General features: G+C 48.0%; 1 protein-coding gene across 1 annotated transcript; it reads right to left on the reverse strand.

Annotated features, from left to right (window-relative positions):
• Nucleotides 1-1,458: 1,458 nt before the first annotated feature.
• On the reverse strand, nt 1,459-16,254 carry MKS1 (MKS transition zone complex subunit 1). Its single transcript, XM_035140016.3, has 18 exons — nt 16,111-16,254; nt 14,635-14,753; nt 13,928-13,995; nt 13,381-13,536; nt 12,957-13,054; nt 12,704-12,832; nt 12,231-12,335; nt 11,373-11,481; nt 11,015-11,071; nt 10,829-10,871; nt 9,404-9,466; nt 8,771-8,841; nt 7,281-7,350; nt 6,076-6,183; nt 4,940-5,073; nt 4,477-4,559; nt 3,307-3,404; nt 1,459-2,731 (listed from the first exon to the last, which is right to left on the reverse strand). The coding sequence occupies exons 1-18, from the start codon at nt 16,242-16,244 to the stop codon at nt 2,637-2,639; spliced, it is 1,740 nt and encodes a 579-aa protein (XP_034995907.2). The 5' UTR covers nt 16,245-16,254; the 3' UTR covers nt 1,459-2,636.
• Between the last annotated feature and the right edge of the window lie 1,545 nt (nt 16,255-17,799).

Raw genomic sequence — 17,799 nt, forward strand, 5'->3', positions numbered from 1 at the left:
CATTTGTTGGATAAAGGTATTGAGGGGATGCTCATCAAATTTGCAGATGACACCAAACTGGGAGGGGAACCAATGCTGCTGATGACAGAATCAGGATTCAATATGACTGTAACAGATTTGAGAAATGGGCCAAAACTAACACAATGTATTTCAATAGGGACAAATGTAATGTCCTGCACTTAGGCAGGAAGAACCAGCTGCACAAATAGAAGATGAAGGATATCTGGATTGCCAGTAGTACATAAAAGGATCTAGGGGTCTTAGTGGACCAAAAGCTTAACATGAGTCTACAGTTTGATGCAGCAGCAGCAACAAAAAGCTAATGCTATTCTAGGCTGCATCAACAGAAATATAGTGTCCAGGTCAAGGGAAGTAATAGTACCACTCTATTCTGCCTTGGTCAGAGCACACCTGGAGTACTGTGTCAAGTTCTGGGCACCACAATTTAAGAAGGATGTTGACAAGCTGGAATGTGTGCAGAGGAGGGCAACCAAGATTATCAGAGGGTATATTCTTCTGGGTATATTGAAGGAGCTGGGTATATTTAGCCTGGTACAGAGGAGACTGAAAGGAGATATGATAGCCATCTTCAAAAATCTAAAGGGCTGTCACATGGAGGATGGAGCAAGCTTGTTTTCTCCTGCTCTGGAGGCTAGGGCCTGAATCAATGGCTTCAAGTTACAAGAAAGGAGATTCTAACTAAGCATCAGGAATACCTTTCTGACAGTAAGGGCTGTTTGACAGTAGAACAGACTCACATGACAGGTTTTTAAGCGGAGGTAGGGTGGTCATCTGTCATATATTTGATCTAGCTGAGATTCCTGCATTGCAGGGGTTTAGACTAGGTGATCCCTGGGGTCCCTTCCAACTCTGCAATTCTATGATTCTGTTATCTATCTAGCCATCCCCAGTTAGTCAATATGCGCAAAACCAATTCACACATCCCAGCTTGGAGATGCTGCTCATCTTAATGCTGACTGGTGGATTGCTCAAGGAATCAAGTCCCAGGGATGGCAAACTGGTGGATTTCCTCACTACAAAAGAATGAACTAGGCTCCCTCCCTCTCCGGGCCTCGAGATCCCCTCCAGCTCACTTTGTAAGGGGCTGGGTGCTTGCTTCTGAGAGAGAGAAGGAAGCTGGGAGTGAAGGTGAGCCGGCAGGAAAAGTGTCCTCAAGTGACAAGCTCAGGATGGCCTTGGCTCACGGAACAGCAACACCCAGGAGGGCTCTGTGACATCACTGAGATGGTCTGCTCAGAGGAACCCATTCCTGGGAAGAGCATCCTGGGGGCAGCATGGGGAAATGGGTATGGCACCCCAGAAAAGGGCAGACCCCTCCTCTCCTGCTTGCACGGTTCCATGGAACAGGATCCTGGATTTGGAGCTAACTGAAGGCTCCAGAGTTCATGCTAGATCTGGGATAGCAAAGAGGATCAGGATGGTAGACCAGCAAAAATGTCCAAACAGAAGGGAGATGAGATGGTTTTATTGAGAAAACTCTGGGTTTCAGTACCTTAGTGCAGTTTAATTTGTTCTTTTGTCATTAGAAAACAAAGAAGCCATTTCTGCATATGGTTCTGCTACAATATAAAATATTATTGCATTGCCACCATTCCTTTAAAGCAGCTTCACTACCAACCTGGTGCCTCTCTGGATGCTTTGGACTCCAACTCCCATCAGCCCCTGCTGTGATGGCGATACTCCCATCAACCCCCAACCAACCTGGCTGGAGCTGATGGGAGTTAGAGTCCAGTGACCTCTGGAGGGCGCCAGGTTGGGGGAGGCCTGCTTTCAATTGTCCCCTGCCCCAGACATCCAGAACAATAATATTAACAAAATATTATATACACAGGCTGGCAATTGGAAGAGAATAAAATATATTCCCCCTCACCCTTTACACTAAAACTGACCAAAGGCCAATCCAAGTAACAAGAGGTTGTTTCAGGGCTGGGATTTCTGCAGGGCTCTGAAGAAAGTGCAAAGACTGGAGCCTAATGGAGTGGCTCTCTCTACCCTTTGCAGAAATTGCCCTCAAAGAGGAGAAGGACCCTGATCTTGGCCAGCTCCTCAGACAGAGTCTGTGTCTTTCGCAATTGTCGATTTTGAATTGCAAAGTTTTTGCAGCTGGGCTTGACGGTGGCGAGTTTTGAGCGGGTTGGACTAGATGACCCTCTGGGTCCCTTCCAACTCTACCGTTCTTTGAGCAGCGCTTCCTCTGATGATGCTGCTGTGGCAGAGTTTGATTCTGATCTTCAAGGCATGGATGAAACAACTCTGCTTTTGCCGGGGGGAGGGGGGCAGCGCTGTGTGCCCTGTCCTGAGAATTCCTGCCCATCCTACGAGTTAAATGGAGGGGTGGAGAAGTCCTGCTGGTGCTTGCTAAATGAAGAGTTGTGGCTTTTCTTGGATGCATTTCGTGGATGCCTGAAGGAGGGTTTCAGGGCTAGAGTGCAAAGAAGCCACAGGACATGCCCTCCAGACAAGCAGAGCCCCCCCCCCCCCCCGGCTGCCACTGCCTGGGCTCAGGATTCACTCAACACAAAGAAAGCCCAGTGGTGAGATGAGGTGGGCCGGGGCTTATCACAGACTCCTCCTTCCACAAGGCTGCCATCAGGGGTCATTCAAAACTTCTCTCCTCATAGCTGGAGGTTGGAGGCGGAAGTGTGGATCAGGTCCTGGGGGAGGCTCTCTCGGGCCTCCTGCATCCGGTGCCGGGCCCTCTGGAAAGCCTCTGCAAAATCGAGAAGATGGAGAGCGGGGAAGGAGCGTGTTCAGTCTGGGCAGCTGGCTTGTCCCCCACTGCACCTTCTCTGCCTGCAACTCTAGACTAGGGCAGGCTCTACACTTTGTGAGCCATCATTCCATGCAAAGGAAATTCAAATGGTGCAATCAGAAAATAAACGAACCAGAGTAAAAAAAGGATAGCCATATAGTCTATTACTTTGGGGTATTTTTAAGTTAATCATTTGAAGATACATTAGAAAGTGCAATCGCCGCCCTCTCTCTTTCTCTCTCCTCAGAAGAAATCCCAACTGAGTTCAATGGGACTTACTCCCAGGGAAGCGGGTATAGGACTGCAGCCTCAGGGCTTCAAAAGCATGTTACTCGCCTGAGAAGGAAAGAGCCACAGCTGAGTGGCAGGGGGTTGGACGAGATGCCCCTTGGGTGCCTTCCAACTCCATGATTCTATAAATAGGGCTATTTAGCATGGAGACTGGACTGGGGTTCCCCCCAACCCTGGTGCAAAGGAACACTCTGGAGCAAAGGAACACCCCAACACCTGCCCCGCCGGCTCTCCCTCCTCACCCAGGACATTGTAGAGAGAGCCTTGCTGGCCGAAGGTGCCCAGCCGGTCCAGGACGCTTTGCATGCGCTTCCTCATGGAGCTGGAGTCCAGGAAGGCTCTGGTGGAAAAGGAGGGTCAGAACAACACCTTGTGCATCTTGAAGGTTCTTAAGAAGGGAGGTACCATAACTGCCTTAGAGCAGGATGTGAGGGGGTGAATGCCAACGGAGTGCCAAGAGGAAGAGTTGTGGGTGCCATGTGGCTGGTCCTGCACTCCTAAATTATTATTATTATTATTATTATTATTATTATTATTATTATTATTATTATTATCCTACATTAGCAGCAGCCTACATTTCCTACAAGGAGCTTTATCCTCACAACAACCTTGCAAGGTAGATTGGGCTGAGGGGCAATGCCTGGCTCCCACAGTCACCCAGTGAGCTTCATGGCCAAGTGGGGATTCAAACCCCGGTCTCCTTGGTCCTAGTCTGACACTCAAACTGCTACACCACACTGGTTCTAAATGCCAACCTCCTACCCTCCTGAAGCTGTGCAGTCAGAAGTGCTGAAGTAAGAGCCAACTGCCTGCCTGGGCAGCTTTTGTATACACAGGCTCCATTTTGTTCTTTGCCTGATAGGCAGCCCAAAGGTTGGATGGAGAGGGCTCCACTGTGGTAGGCAGAATGGCCTCACCTTGGTCTGATCCAGCAGCGCCAGACAGAAGCCCAGAGGGCGCTGTAGGAGTTGGAGGGTTGGAATACAGTCTGGGAGAGACCAGGGTTCCAATTCCCACTCTGCCAGGAAGCTCACTGGGTGACCTTGGGCCAATTGCTGCCTCCCTCAGCCTAACCTACCCCACAGGGTTATTGCGGGGGATTAAATGAGGAAGGGGAGGAGAACCATGTATGCCACCTTGAGCTCCTCAGAGAAAAAGACTGGGATAGAAGTGCAATAACTAAACAAGCATCAGGGAGAACATTCTGACTTTGAGAGCTGATCAACAGTGGAATGTACAACCTCACCCGAGGACCTTCACCCGAGGTTTTTGAACAGGAATTCTTGAGCTGTGATTTCTGCATTGCAGGGGGTGGAGCTGGATAACCCTCAGGGGTCCCTCCCGGCTCTACAGTTCTATAATTATATGAAATACCTAAAGAATCTGGGGCAGCACCCACACCCGTGGCTTACTTGGACTGCTGCAGGCAGTTCAGCCGGAAGGTGACGCTTCCTGTCGTCTCGGTGCGGAAGCCGAACCGGCTCAGGCGCTCACCCTGCAGGGAGAATGAGCCCCAGGTCAGGGCAAGTCTTGGTAGCCCCTCTGTCTCAAACCCCCACCCAGGAGCCCTTCTCCTCATGCCTTCCTCAAGGATCCAGCCAACCCTGAAGTGGGATGCCCCCAGGCAATGACACAGGAGCATACAAAGAGCAGAGCAGTCAGCAGCTGGGTCAGGCTGCTACTGTGCACTGATCCTGCATGTGGGCATCTGGTTGGCCACTATGAGAAGAGGATGCTGGACTAGATGGGCCCACATTGGCCTGATCCAGCAGGCTCTTCTTATATTCTCATGAACACTGTCATCATGGCTAGTAGGAAACGCTATATTGTGGTGGTGGGGAGAAATACCGTCCATTTCCAAGTGCGGGTACTCACCGTAAAGGTGCCAGGCACTCTGGCATAGGTCATGTCCTCCAGCTCTGGCGACCCCCCAATGAAAAACCTCTGCAGTTCCGAGAAGGTTCCCAGCTCCATGGGACGCCAAGTGGATGCTGTAATGGTGTGAGCCCCTGCGCCAGCAGATTTGAGAGTGGTCAAGAGGTTATTCGGTCCCTCAAAAGGGCACGGGCCAGTCACCAAACACACACATGCACACATGTGCAGTACCAACCACAGAGAGCATTGCCACAAGGAACTAGGGCATAGAGCACAGCCACATGCTACCACTGCGATGCAGCAGTTAAAGAGTGCTGGGCTACGATATGGAAGAGACCAGGGTTTAAATTCCAGCTCAGCAATATATAACCCACTGGGGGATCTTGGGCCAGGCACTGCCTCTCTCGCTTCACAGGGTGGTTGTGAGGAAAACAATGTATGCCACCTGAAGTCCTTGGAGGAAAGGTGGGATAGAAATGGGAGCAATTAAGTCATGCACAAAGACAATGGGCAACTGAAGCCGTCTGGTACCAAAGTTAGGCAAAATGGCAGCTTTGCCCAGGACCGCCTGCTCTGACTGGCAGCAGCTCTCTTGGGTTTCTTCAAACCAGCCTTTGAGCAATCTGATGCCCTCCAGATCATTTGTTCCCAAAGGGGACAGTACCACCCAGTATGGAGGTGGGATTACTGGGGGGGGGGCAGCAGCGCTAAGAGGCAAGAGAGTGGCAGGGGAATGCGAGAGGTATAAATTACTGTCAGATTTTGAAAAGCTGATATCACTGGATCAAGTTCATCAGTTTTGTTGAACTAAATAAACTATAGAGTTTCAACTGGATGCTGAATAAATGTGCAATTAATTGCTTCTGTTTTGAATCTTATTGTGTTATTTTCTTCTGTAGCGGGCCATGTAAATTGCTTTTCTAATTTTTTTATAGGGTAGGGGGCCCTGGGGGCGAGCTTACAAGACCATGGGGGCAGTGGCCTGAAAAGGTTTGGGAACCACTGCTCCAGATGTTTTAGATCCCCAACTCCCATCTGCCCCAGCTTGGCTTCAGTCAGGAGCATGGCAAACAGCTGGCATCAAAACCAGCTTGTTGGGAGGCCCCTCACTTCACCCCTCCCATGTGCTTTCTTACCTGGCACATCTGGCAGGACCACAAACCCGTATCCTTCAACGCGATACCTTTGCCAATAGTCCAAGGAGAGGACCTCAAAGTAGAGGACAGGCCACTGGGGGAGGGGGCCTGTGGGAGGAGGAGGGCAAGGAGTATGATGAGGCCAGCCACCCACTCCTCCTCCTCCTCCTCCTTTCATAGAATTGTTGTGTTGGAAAGTACCCCCAAGGATCATCTAGTCCAACCCCTTGCAAGGCAGGAATTGCCGCTATCCCGCCTCCACCACCACCCCGGAACTCATGGCAGCTTACACAAATTAAAACAAAATAAAAAAATTCCTTCAGTAGCACCTTAAAGACCAACTAAGTTTATATTTTGGTATGAGCTTTCGTGTGCATGCACACTTCTTCAGATATTTTGGTATCTGAAGAAGTGTGCATGCACACGAAAGCTCATACCAAAATATAAACTTAGTTGGTCTTTAAGGTGCTACTGAAGGAATTTTTTTATTTTGCTTCGACTCAGACCAACACGGCTACCTACCTGTAACTAGAACAAATTAAAACAACACAGATAAAATGCAAAAGGCTGAAAAATGACAATCGGTTAAAAGTAATGAAACATTAATAAAACTAAAACAATATACAGTCGTACCTCGGGTTACGAACACCTTGGGTTACGAACACCTTGGGATAAGAACTCCGCAAACCTGGAAGTATTTTCGCCGTGCGCGTTCTGCGCATGCGCAGAAGCAGTGTGCATGGTTTGCGCATGCGCAAAATGGCGCTTCGGGTTACAAACTGCGTCCCGGAACGGATCGTGTTCATAACCAGAGGTACCACTGTAAAACACTAAATATATTGAAATGCAGATGATTCTGTGATTTCTGGTCCAAGTGGTGTTACTGACCACTGAGCTGGTGCTCAGATGCTGAAGGGCAGATGCCCTCCAGGAGTCAACGGTAACACCCACCCTCAAATGCCCAAAGTGGTGAGGCATTCTGGTGTCAACAGCAACCCCCACCCTCACTACTTTGCACATGTGTCAACAGCTGAGAAGCCCTTCTGACATCCTTCGGCACAAGACCAGCTGAAACTGTGCTCCAATTCCTTCCAAGAGGGCTTTCACCACGAGAAGGACTTGAGGGGCACCACCTCTCCTCCATCTCTCGCCTCTGGACACTGCTTGGCAGCGCCACAGAGCTGGCATGCGAGGGAACAACTCACCTTCCAACTCGCCTTCCTGGGAGAAGAAGACCTCCAGGGTGAAAGGGAAGGAGAAAAAGGCCACCTGCTCCTGGAAAGAGAGAAGGAAAATCACCTTTTGTGCAAGGCGGCAAGGAAACAAGAATCTGTGATGAAGGGTGTGTGTGTGTGTGTGTGTAATGGGTGTTGGTTCTTAGACAGATACACCTGAAAGAGGGTCAAGGGACTTGTCTACATTCTACAGTGAAATGAAAGAATGTCAGAAGAGCCTTTTGGAAAAGGACCACTACAGCCAGCGGTGAGACGGCTATATCCACAAAGATGGAAAGATACTGTACAGCCCTACCCACTATAGAAGGATTGCTGATAAAATTATTGGATCTGGCTGAGATGGCAAAGTTAACATGTTTAATTAGAGAAAAATCACGACTAACATTTGTTAAGGATTGGAAAATTCTTGTGGACTTTTTGCGTGAAAGAGAAAATGAATTTGTAATAGCGGGCTTGAAGATTGGGGGAAAAAAAACTGGTTTATAGAAGCTAGAATGGTTGGGTTTTAAGGGATGAATATAATACGTAGCTGCAGGACAGAAAGCCGGAAGTCCTTTTACTCTTTTCTATCTTTCTGTTGTTTTTCCTTTTCTTTCTATTTTTTAAGCTTTCTCCTTTTCTTGTTTCTTCTTCTTTCTGACTTTGTTCTTTTTTTTAGTCCAAAGTAACTGTCTTCTCTTGCGGCCAACCAGATGGTCCAGTGGGAAATCCACAAGCAGGATTTGAGCACAGGAGTCCTCTCTCTCCCCTCCTGTGGCTTCAAGCCAGTGGTATTCAGAAGCATTGCTACCTTTGGCTCTGGAGGCAGAGCACAGCAGTCATGGTTAGTAGCCATTGATAGTCCTCTCCTCCATGAATCTGCCTAATCCTTTTAAAGCCACCTAGGTTGCTAGCCATCACTGCCTCTTGCGGCAGCAGGATGCCTCTGAATGCAAGGTGCTGGGAATCACAAGTGGGGAATCACACAGGATCACATTTCTCCCTTACAGGAGAATTGCTGTTGCACTCCCTTTGGGGATATGGCTGGTCACTGTGAGGACAGGAGACTGGACTGGATGGGCCCCCGTGGGCCTGATCTACCCCTCTTCTTCTCACACTCTTATTCACGTAAGAATATGAAACCTGACTGAGAAGCGGGGGCCCAAAGCAATGGTGCTTTTCTCTCCAGCATCAAGGGCTAGAAACTTAGGACCATCTCCACTGCAAGTCCTACTTAGAGTAGACCCATGGGAAATGATGGGCACAGCCAACTTGGGTCCATGGGTCTACAACCCTTAGTTTCAAGACACCAGGATTCTCAGGAAGCCAAATTCCCCAGAAAGTCCTGCGTCCCCTGAAGTCTTGCAGGGCCGCTTTCTCCAGAGAGTTGAAGAAAGGATGTCTCTGGGGGAGGACCAGATGGGAAAGCCTGGTCAGGACTGTGCTGAGACTCGGCCCCCAGCTGTGCCCCATTCACTTACCCTACCAAGGGTCTTGGCAGTGCAGGTCTGTGTCACGCCAGAGAGCTGCTGGGATGGGGGGCATGACCAGCCTAGAAGGAAGGAAGAGGGTCAGTGCTGCAAAAAACAGCTCCAATCCAGAATAGCTGCACAATGAGCTCTTGGGCACAGCAGATTAGAAATGCACAAACACACACCACATTCTCTCTTTAGGTCAGGGTGGGGAGTCTCAGACCCAGGAAGCTCTGGATTTCAATAACACTGCTTTGCTCACTCCTGGAGCATTTTGCCTGGCTGGAATCTGTGTACCCTGACAATGCCTCTTGCATACCCGGATGGCAAATGTGGGTGTGGTTTGCATAGTCTACAGTACAAGGATAAGAACCACCCCCCCCAAAAAAAAGGTGTCATGCATCTGTGTGGAATGTGGCACCAGATTTGGGGAAGGCCAGACAAAACAGCAGAAGTTAGGTTCAGCAGAGAGAGGCAGACAGGCTTTGGGCAGCCTGCAACAGTGCCCACCGTACTCTCAAAGGCTGGGGGTCCAGGCCCCCGCTCAGCTTTCAGCTGTCTCTGGTGGGGCAGCTGTGGCCCATGCCATGGATGATGCCACCCCATTTCCTCCCATTCCACAACCACTTCCCGTTTACTCACAGCTGGGCAGCTCCAGGAAGAAGTGGATGTAGAGGTTGTTGTACTCATAGCCCTGAGCTGAAACTGAAGGAAAGGTGGTGACAGATTGTGGCTTCCTCCCAAGCCAGGGATCCTAATTCTTAATTGCCAAGCTCCCCCCACCCCCAAGAGCCATGCTGTGGGGTGGTGAGCAGCTGAACTATCCCGCTGTGCGTGTCTCTCGCTAGCACAGAGGAGGAGGCTGTTTCTGGTTGGCAGCCAATGGTGTCTCAGCCAGAGGGCTGCAGCACAGGTGTGCAAATGCCCTGTAGACCAGTGGTTCTTAAAATGGTCAGTGCTGCCCACTGGGAGGTAGTGGGATTGTCTAGGAAGGTGTTATGGGGAAAAAACAAAGAACCAAAGTATGTCGAGAAGGATTGTGGGAAAGCTAACCATGCCCTGAGCAAATTATGTAGCTAAGCAAGACGGTAAAAGTGGGGAAATGCTTAACAAGTGGCGGCGAGAGGTCATTAGCTACACTGTGTTGCTGTGCTGTGTGAAAATGTAACTAAGCTGAATAGCCAATGCATTTTTTGAGTTTGAAGTATATACTGTACATCACTGTATTCCTCTTTTCTGAACTATGTGGTGGTGAAGGTTAATGTTTCCTTGTTCAATATTTTCTGCAAAGTTACAGGTGAAACTCAGAAAATTAGAATATTGTTGAAAAGTGCATTTATTTCAGTAATGCAACTTATTATTTTTAATTTTTCTTTTAATTTTTACATATGCTTTCTTTTGGAAATTCCACAGTAATAAAACAGAGTTACAATAATAAAAAAATAAACAAAAATAAACATCGCTATTACATTTCAATAATTCCATTCCATTTATAATTGACCCGCCTAACGACAAATAATTACAATTACAACAAAGAAAGGCTTGACATATCTTGCTTTGCATGTCCTGCATCTATCTCATATATTGGTTTCACCTTTTAAGTTGCATTACTGAAATAAATGCACTTTTCGACAATATTCTAATTTTCCGAGTTTCACCTGTCATACATGCAAATGTGAACGTCTAGTCTGATTCTTGGCCCGTTAGCTTGCACTGTGCTCTGGAAGCATATGAAAGATTTCTGCTAGTGCAACTGGAATTTCCCACCCCCACTCTGTGCTATCCCAAAGTCTGTTCTGGAGGTTTGGTGGAATCTCCAGATTTAAAGGGCACACGCAGGGGATGGAATCATGGAACTGCAGAGTTGGAAGTGACCAACTCTAGTCAAATGCCCTGCAATGCAGGAATCACACCCGTAGGGGGAACGTTGTCTATATTGGGGGGTGGGCGCAAGGGAAGGATGAGCATATTCAGAGGCAGCCCACCATTCCCCTTGGCCCATGAGGAGGGACCCTCCCCACTCCACCCCTGGGGAACACCTCTGAACATGGAGAAGTGAAAGCTTACCAATTTCACCATTAACGAAGAGTCGGAGAGCACCAGGGAGGGTCTGCAAGGGAGGGAGGAGAAAGAGAGATATCTCACTGGAAGGCGGGCTTAATTCCCAAAGCTTGCTTGCAGCAATGCATTTCAGAGCCCACCTGGAAACAGGACCAGGCGACTGACCCACCAGGGCAAGTAAAAGTCACTCACCATCTCAAAGTCAGAGCCCACAAGTCCACTGAGGTACTCCTTATGCCGGCTGTACAACTAAAGAAAGAAGCATGAAGTCAGAAAGGAGGGTGAGGAAACCTGGACAGTGGGGTTTCCAACCCCACCCAACCTTCGTTCTGGGACTCTTACAAGGGGAGTCAGGAACTTAAATAGCATGGAAACACTTCCTTGGGGTAATAGTGGGTGGATTCTGTTGAGGCCACAGGGTCAATCACCACCATTTATTTATGTGGGGTTGTCGCCAACAAAGTAGGAGGAGGCAGCAGGTTGGGGAAAGCTGACCTATGCCAATGCTCCCCCGCCAGCCAAGCCACCCAGAGCCAAAGGTGGTGCTTACATCCTTGAAGACACGCTGCTCTCGTTCTTGCTCCTCCGACTTGACGGGGGCCGAGGCGTTCTCCAGGGTGAACTTCCATATTTCCCGCTTCTCCCCTTCCAGCTCGATCCTTTAAGGGTCCCCAAAACAAGGCAAGCAAAGCTCAGAGAAGACCCAGAGTAACCGCCCCCTCCCCCTCTCACCTTTACTCCCTGCCCCTGCAAAGACCCAGAAGGTAGAGAAGTCGGGGTTCAGCTATGAGTCTTAAAACCATACAATTGGAAGGGACTTCTAAGGGTAATTTAGTCCAACCCCCTGCAATGCAGGAATCATAGCGAAAGAAACCCTGACAGGTGGCCATCCAACCTCTCTTTAAAAACCTCCAATGAATCATAGAATCATGTAATTTCATCTTCCAAGACTATGATTTTGATTTTTTTAAAAAAATATTACTACTAGTAGTAATTAACACAGAACAAAGGAAAAAAGTGTAAAGAAACAACCGTAATGCTCAAAACGGCATAAGTTTGAACATCATCATCAAACTTACTGTTCCAAAACATTATAAAAATATTCATTTCACCAAAAAATATTAGGTTGGTTTATATATATTCTTTTGTAATAAACTAGTTTAGTCATAGTTACTATAGACCAAATTTTCCAAATCTATTGGGATATAATAGTAGATATGCTCCCCCCCCCCAATTTTTAGCTATTGTAATCTTTGCAACAGTTATAAGGTTAAACACTATTTCTTGATCATTTTTCAGAATAACACCAGGTTTTGTATTTCATTATATTTTATAATATGATGGTTGGGGGACTGTTTGATTGGATCAAACATCCAATTGATTTGACTGACAGGCCTGTGCTGCTCACCTGTAAGGCCCTTTTGTGTCTGTGAAGTCTGGCTTGATGGTGATGACTCCGTTGCTGTCCACCTGGATTGTACAGAGGACGTGCTCATGCTCCCGGCACCCAAGTCTGCGGGGAAGAGGTCAGCGTGAAAAGCAGGCCCCAGCAGAGCCTGGCAGCACAGGGTGCTATGGTGCAGCAAGGATGGTGTGACGTGAAGTAGCCCCTTTTTTGGAACTGTGGAACCCGAGCCCTGGACAATAGATTAGCACTCCTAACATTGGTGGGGGAAGGGAGTGTATTGGTTTTTGTGTTGTTGGTTTATTCTTGTTTTTAGTATGTATTTTGTGCTTTTATTTTGTATTTTTATGTTCTGAACTGCCCTGAGATCTATGGCCCACACCAAGGTGAGCTGCTGGTTTAGTGCCAAGCTCCAAACCAGACCCAATAGTGAGAGATGGGGCCAAGAGGGCTCCAACCCACAAGCACCAACTTACTTGCCATGCGGTCCCAAATCCCCCATAATGTACATGGTCTGCACGGGGGTGTTGATGACGTGGTTGTTCTTGATGAATTCTTCCGAGGGTTCCCAGGTGACAAATCGGGTTTTCAGGATGCTCCCTTCCCTGCCGAGAGGCACACAGGAGACAGTTACCCACGAGGAAGCAGGCCCCCTTCTGCTTTAGGCTGAATGCACCATGAGGGATCCAGGATCAGGGCCCACCAAACCAAGAGGCATGGCTGACTCACCTCGGCCTCCGCTCCTGCCTCCTCCTCCTCACATTTGCCATCCGCTCTGCCAGGTACGAAGGGACTTCTGTGGCAGATGTGGTGACCCTCTGGCAGTGCTGGAACACAGGGAGGCAGCCGGTCACTTTTAAGGACATCAAGAGAGCTCTGTAGTTGGATCTGGCCAAAGGGGGCCTATCCAGTCTGGCATCCTGTTCCCACAGAGGCCAACCAGAAACCTCACTCTCTCGTAACGCTAGAATTTGGGGACATCCAATGAAGCTGAATGTGGGTTATAAACTAGATTCCCTGGCCCATTGCTTCCCATTTGCGGGAGGTGGACAGTTATTTCCCTCCCACCACCCAGGACACCCGAGAGGAATCTATACCCCATGCCAAGGCCTATTCCATCCCATCTCCACCCTCCTGGAAGGCCAGCAGGTACCTCCTCCAGGTTGGTGAAGCGGTCATGGTCTGTGTAGGTGAAGATCCGACGGTTCTTCCGACCCCCAGACTCTTCTAGCTTCAGCACATCCTGGTGGTACTGCTGGTCGAGAGGGCTTTGGCAGGCGGACTTGTTCTGATAGAGATCAACCTCAAACTGGGGAAAGCACAGAAAAAAACTCAAGCGGTAGTGCAGCATTGAGAGCAGACCCACCCCCCCACCCCAAAATTATCCCTTTTTTAAAAAAAATCTCAATTTATTAGGGCACAAATAAAATGAAAATGCACACTGTCAATAAAAAGTCAGAAACAAAATGCAAAAATGAAATAGTAAAATGAAAAATTAAGAACCAAGAAATGCCTGGACAAGGCATAAATTTTTATCAGGTTGCGAGGATAAATGAAATGAGAATTCCAAGGGACTCTGAGATGTCCTAAAGTATCATGCAGCTGTAGAGTTGGAAGGGACCCACAGCATCATCTAGTCTAATCTCTGCAATGCAGAGATGCAACTCTTTGTGACCTGGAAGACTCTCCCATCCGTTCACCTGACTGAAGAGTTTCTCTTGCCAGCCGATCACGGCCTCCTCTTTCTCCTCATCAGGACAATGGTTACCTGGAACACAGAAGGACAGGGGACAGTTGGGTACAGACTCTACCACACTAAAAGACTGATTTCTTACAAATGTGGAACGGGTATTGTGTGGCACCCATAAGAATGCCACTTCCATAGATTGAAGCAGTCGAGTGGGCATATATGACGTAAGCCGTTCTTGTAGGTAAACAGGTTCAGGGTTTTATATACAAACAGTAACACCTTGAACTTGGACCAGTAGCAGAATGGCAACCAATGCAGATCTCGAGGCACAGCTGCTCTAGGCCAACAAGACCTCACTCCTATCAGCAATCGAGCTAAGGCATTATATACACTAACTGCAGCTTCCAACTCAAGGACAAGGGAAACTCCACATGGAGCACACATAGTTGCTCAACGTGCTTGACCTAACTCCAAGAATCCTTTGCTTTGGCCTCTTGTCATCTAGAGCATCTGAACTGACACAGCAATTCTGACTGCCTTGCGGAGGACAGTCAGACAAGGTGCGAGTGCTGCATACAAATAAGCCAACTTGAACCACAGTACAAAAGGTAAGAGAGCTTAATGTCTACTCTTAGCCAGAAAAGCAACACGGCGGCATGAGATATTGCGGTGAAGGTCCATCAGCTGAGCAGCCTGAAGAAACAGTAGCCCACTCACTTGCTGTGTTGTGGGTGCCGAGGCTGGCCAAGCTGATGAGCTGCTGTCCCGACTGGCTGAAAGGCAGGTGCAACTGCTGCAGAAGGAGGCTGGTGGAGGTCACACGCTGGATTTGAACTCTGTAGAGGCAGAAAGCAATATCGTATCTGGAGCATGAGAAGAGTACGGAAAAAGGGTTTGGGAAGGCTGAAAATCATGGTGCAGAGTGTAAGCCCTAAGCACGGAGTCAACTGCAGAGCCACTGCTGCCAGTCGACCCTCCTAAGTTACATGGACTATTGGTCTGGCTTGGTATAAGGCAGAAATAGGCCCCTTATTCAGACTCTTGAGGGCTGGACTCTTAGTTTATCTTTATGGGAAGGGCTTTGTGTGTCCCACGTTCAATCCCCAACAACATATCCAGGTACAGCTAGTGTTATGTATTGGTTTAATTTGTGTACATGAGTTTCTCTGCTAGCCCTGTAACTTAACTTTCCCGCTCCAGGGCGATTCAAACGGTTGCGGTGACAGTTGCTATTGGTTAACTTGTTAGCACAATTTGGATCCTCACTCTGATAGGGTCCCATCAAAATCTAAATGTATCCTTTCCCCAACCCCTGCTCCTGAGAGTATAAAAGGAGCTCACCCTTTCCCTCCTATTAGTCAAGATTCCTACTGCAATAAAGAAGACTGTTCTTGTTATACTTGACTCCTAGCAGTTCCTTGCTAGTATCCTGAATCACTATTCTGAGCTGACTTCACGAAGAGCTGAAATCGCATGCACGACATAACAGCTAGGAAATCCTCTCAGCCTGAAAACCTCAGAGAGCTGCTGCCAGTCAGGGTTGACACTACTGGGCTAGATGAGCCATTGGTCTGACTCGGTATAAGGCAGCTTCTCTTGTTCCCATGTTTCCTATTGTTATTATTTATAAGTCACTTTCCTCATAAAAATTACCCAAAGCAACTTAGAATCATGGGAGAATCATCTAGTCCAAAGCACACAAATGCTTTGAGGCGTCCTCTTTTTTTAATGAAGCGGTATATAAACAAACAGATAAATACTGGGAGCAATGGCAATAAATTAATAGAAACTTAAAACAACCGCACCAATCAAAGCAGATCCTACCCCACAGAAAAGAGGCCACAATTATTATTATTTTTAAATACCCTTCAAACTAAGGGAAACTTTTCTCCTAATGAGTTTGCTAGTTTTCAAGCTTGCATAAGACTCTTCGGGGCAGGAAGATCTGTAAGTGGAGTGATGGGAGTGTTCTCCCCTCCAACCCCCTAAAATGGATATCGAGGATTATGGATTTGCTTTGATTGTCTGAGTAACTGATTGACAGGTGATACTGATTGATCACTGTAGGTGATACTGATTCATAGATGGGGGTGGGGGGTTAGCTTAGCCGGGAAGGGGAGGGGCGAGGTTTTTTGGGGGGAGGGGGCGATAAAATGGCGAAGTGGGGCAGAGACGTGGCGAGGATGTACCGACCTGACGCGCAAGTTGCTGATGGGGTCCCGGGAACGATAGACTGCTCCGCCTGGGTCCTCGTTCCACACAGCCTCCGCCATGGTCTGAGGGGTTTTTGGAGAGGCTTCGGCGTCTCCGCTAGGCCGCGTTTCCATGGGGACGGCAAGATGGCGCCGGCCACAGAGATGGGGGGGGGGAGTAAAGAGTTCCTCTGCCTTCTCCAGATAGGACACTTCCGGGATCACATTAGAGAAACCAAAGGAGGAATTTCTGTTTTTAAGATTCTTTTTGTGTGGAGCATTTAATTTCCCCTGAGTTCCCCAACTTTTTTTTTTAATCAACTCTGCCGGCACAGATGCCATTGCTAAGCTTTGCGGGCTAGCAGGGAGCAGAGTACTTTGCAACAAGCCTGCAGTGTAGTCCATGACTGTCAACATTTTACGGTTGGGGGTCAGGCTGAGAATGATTTGCAAAAGCAATGGTTTGTAGTCGATGGACCTCATTGGTTTACTCCTACTGCAGACTCAGGTGTGGGAGGGACTGTGTGCTGACAGATTGACTTACAACAGCCCTGTAAGGTAGTCCAATGCTGATATTGCAGGCAAGAGGTTGAGCTGAGCCTGACTTGATCATTCAAACACACACATATCTATATACAAAACGTGCCTCCCAGATTGCAGCAGAGAGCCATCTGCTTAAACTGCCCCCTCCTTCACCCTTCCAGGCAGCCTGGTTGTACTATGAAACGTTTCAAAAGCACCCCAGAACTAAATGTTCACACTGACTTAAGAGCAGGAGATTTTTCAACAGACGTTGGATGGCCATTTGTCAGGGATTCTTTAGATGCATTGCACGGGGTTGGACTAGATGGCCCTTGGGGTCCCTTCCAAATCTACAATTCTGACTCCTGAGCACCTTTACCATGTTAAATAGGACTCCCTTCCCCCAGTTAATTTAAGGTGGCAGCCTAAAGTCAAATCATCATAGAAAATCCTATAAACTAATTAGATTAAATCTCTGTACAACTATATGGTGAGAAAGCATTTGTTTCTTGAGATAAAGTGAATTCTTGGTATTTTCTGTACCAGGTAAAAAACTTACCGGTATCTTCTTCTCAAGCATTTAACAGTATTATGGTTTTCCTGGACATGTTATGCTGCCAGCATTCTTTGCTGTTGTCTTACTAGGATTGTTCTACAGATTTATTTTTGTGTGTGTTAAATTTCAAGAAAAAAATTCCACATATACACTCTGACATAATTTTGTTTATGGTTTTGTTGACTTCCCATCCTGTTTTCCATGGTGATTTTGTTCTCCGCTCCTTTGCCGTACCCTGTCTTCCATCTCTTATGTCATAACGGTATTACAGTAAGTTCTAATACGTTCTGTTGGTCATACTTCAAATCCTGCTCGCAAATTCATCAAACTCCTGGTTTTTTTAATAAGTAAAAAAAAAAGGCTTCTCCTTCCTCTCCACGGCAGGAGGAGGGGGAGCCGGCAATTAATCAAACTCCTGGTTTTTTTAATAAGTAAAAAAAAAGGCTTCTCCTTCCTCTCCACGGCAGGAGGAGGGGGAGCCAGCAACTGGCACCGAGCTGTGCTCGGCTCCACGTTTTGCCTCTGTGCCTTTTGAACATTGAGGGGCCCAGCCCCCAAGCCAAAAATATTCAGGGGACCCAAAAGGGCTCAGCCCCCAGGAACTGGCACCCC

The sequence above is a fragment of the Zootoca vivipara genome, chromosome 14 (genome assembly GCF_965207765.1).
Source record: "Zootoca vivipara chromosome 14, rZooViv2.hap1.1, whole genome shotgun sequence".
Taxonomy (NCBI): Eukaryota; Metazoa; Chordata; class Lepidosauria; order Squamata; family Lacertidae; genus Zootoca; species Zootoca vivipara.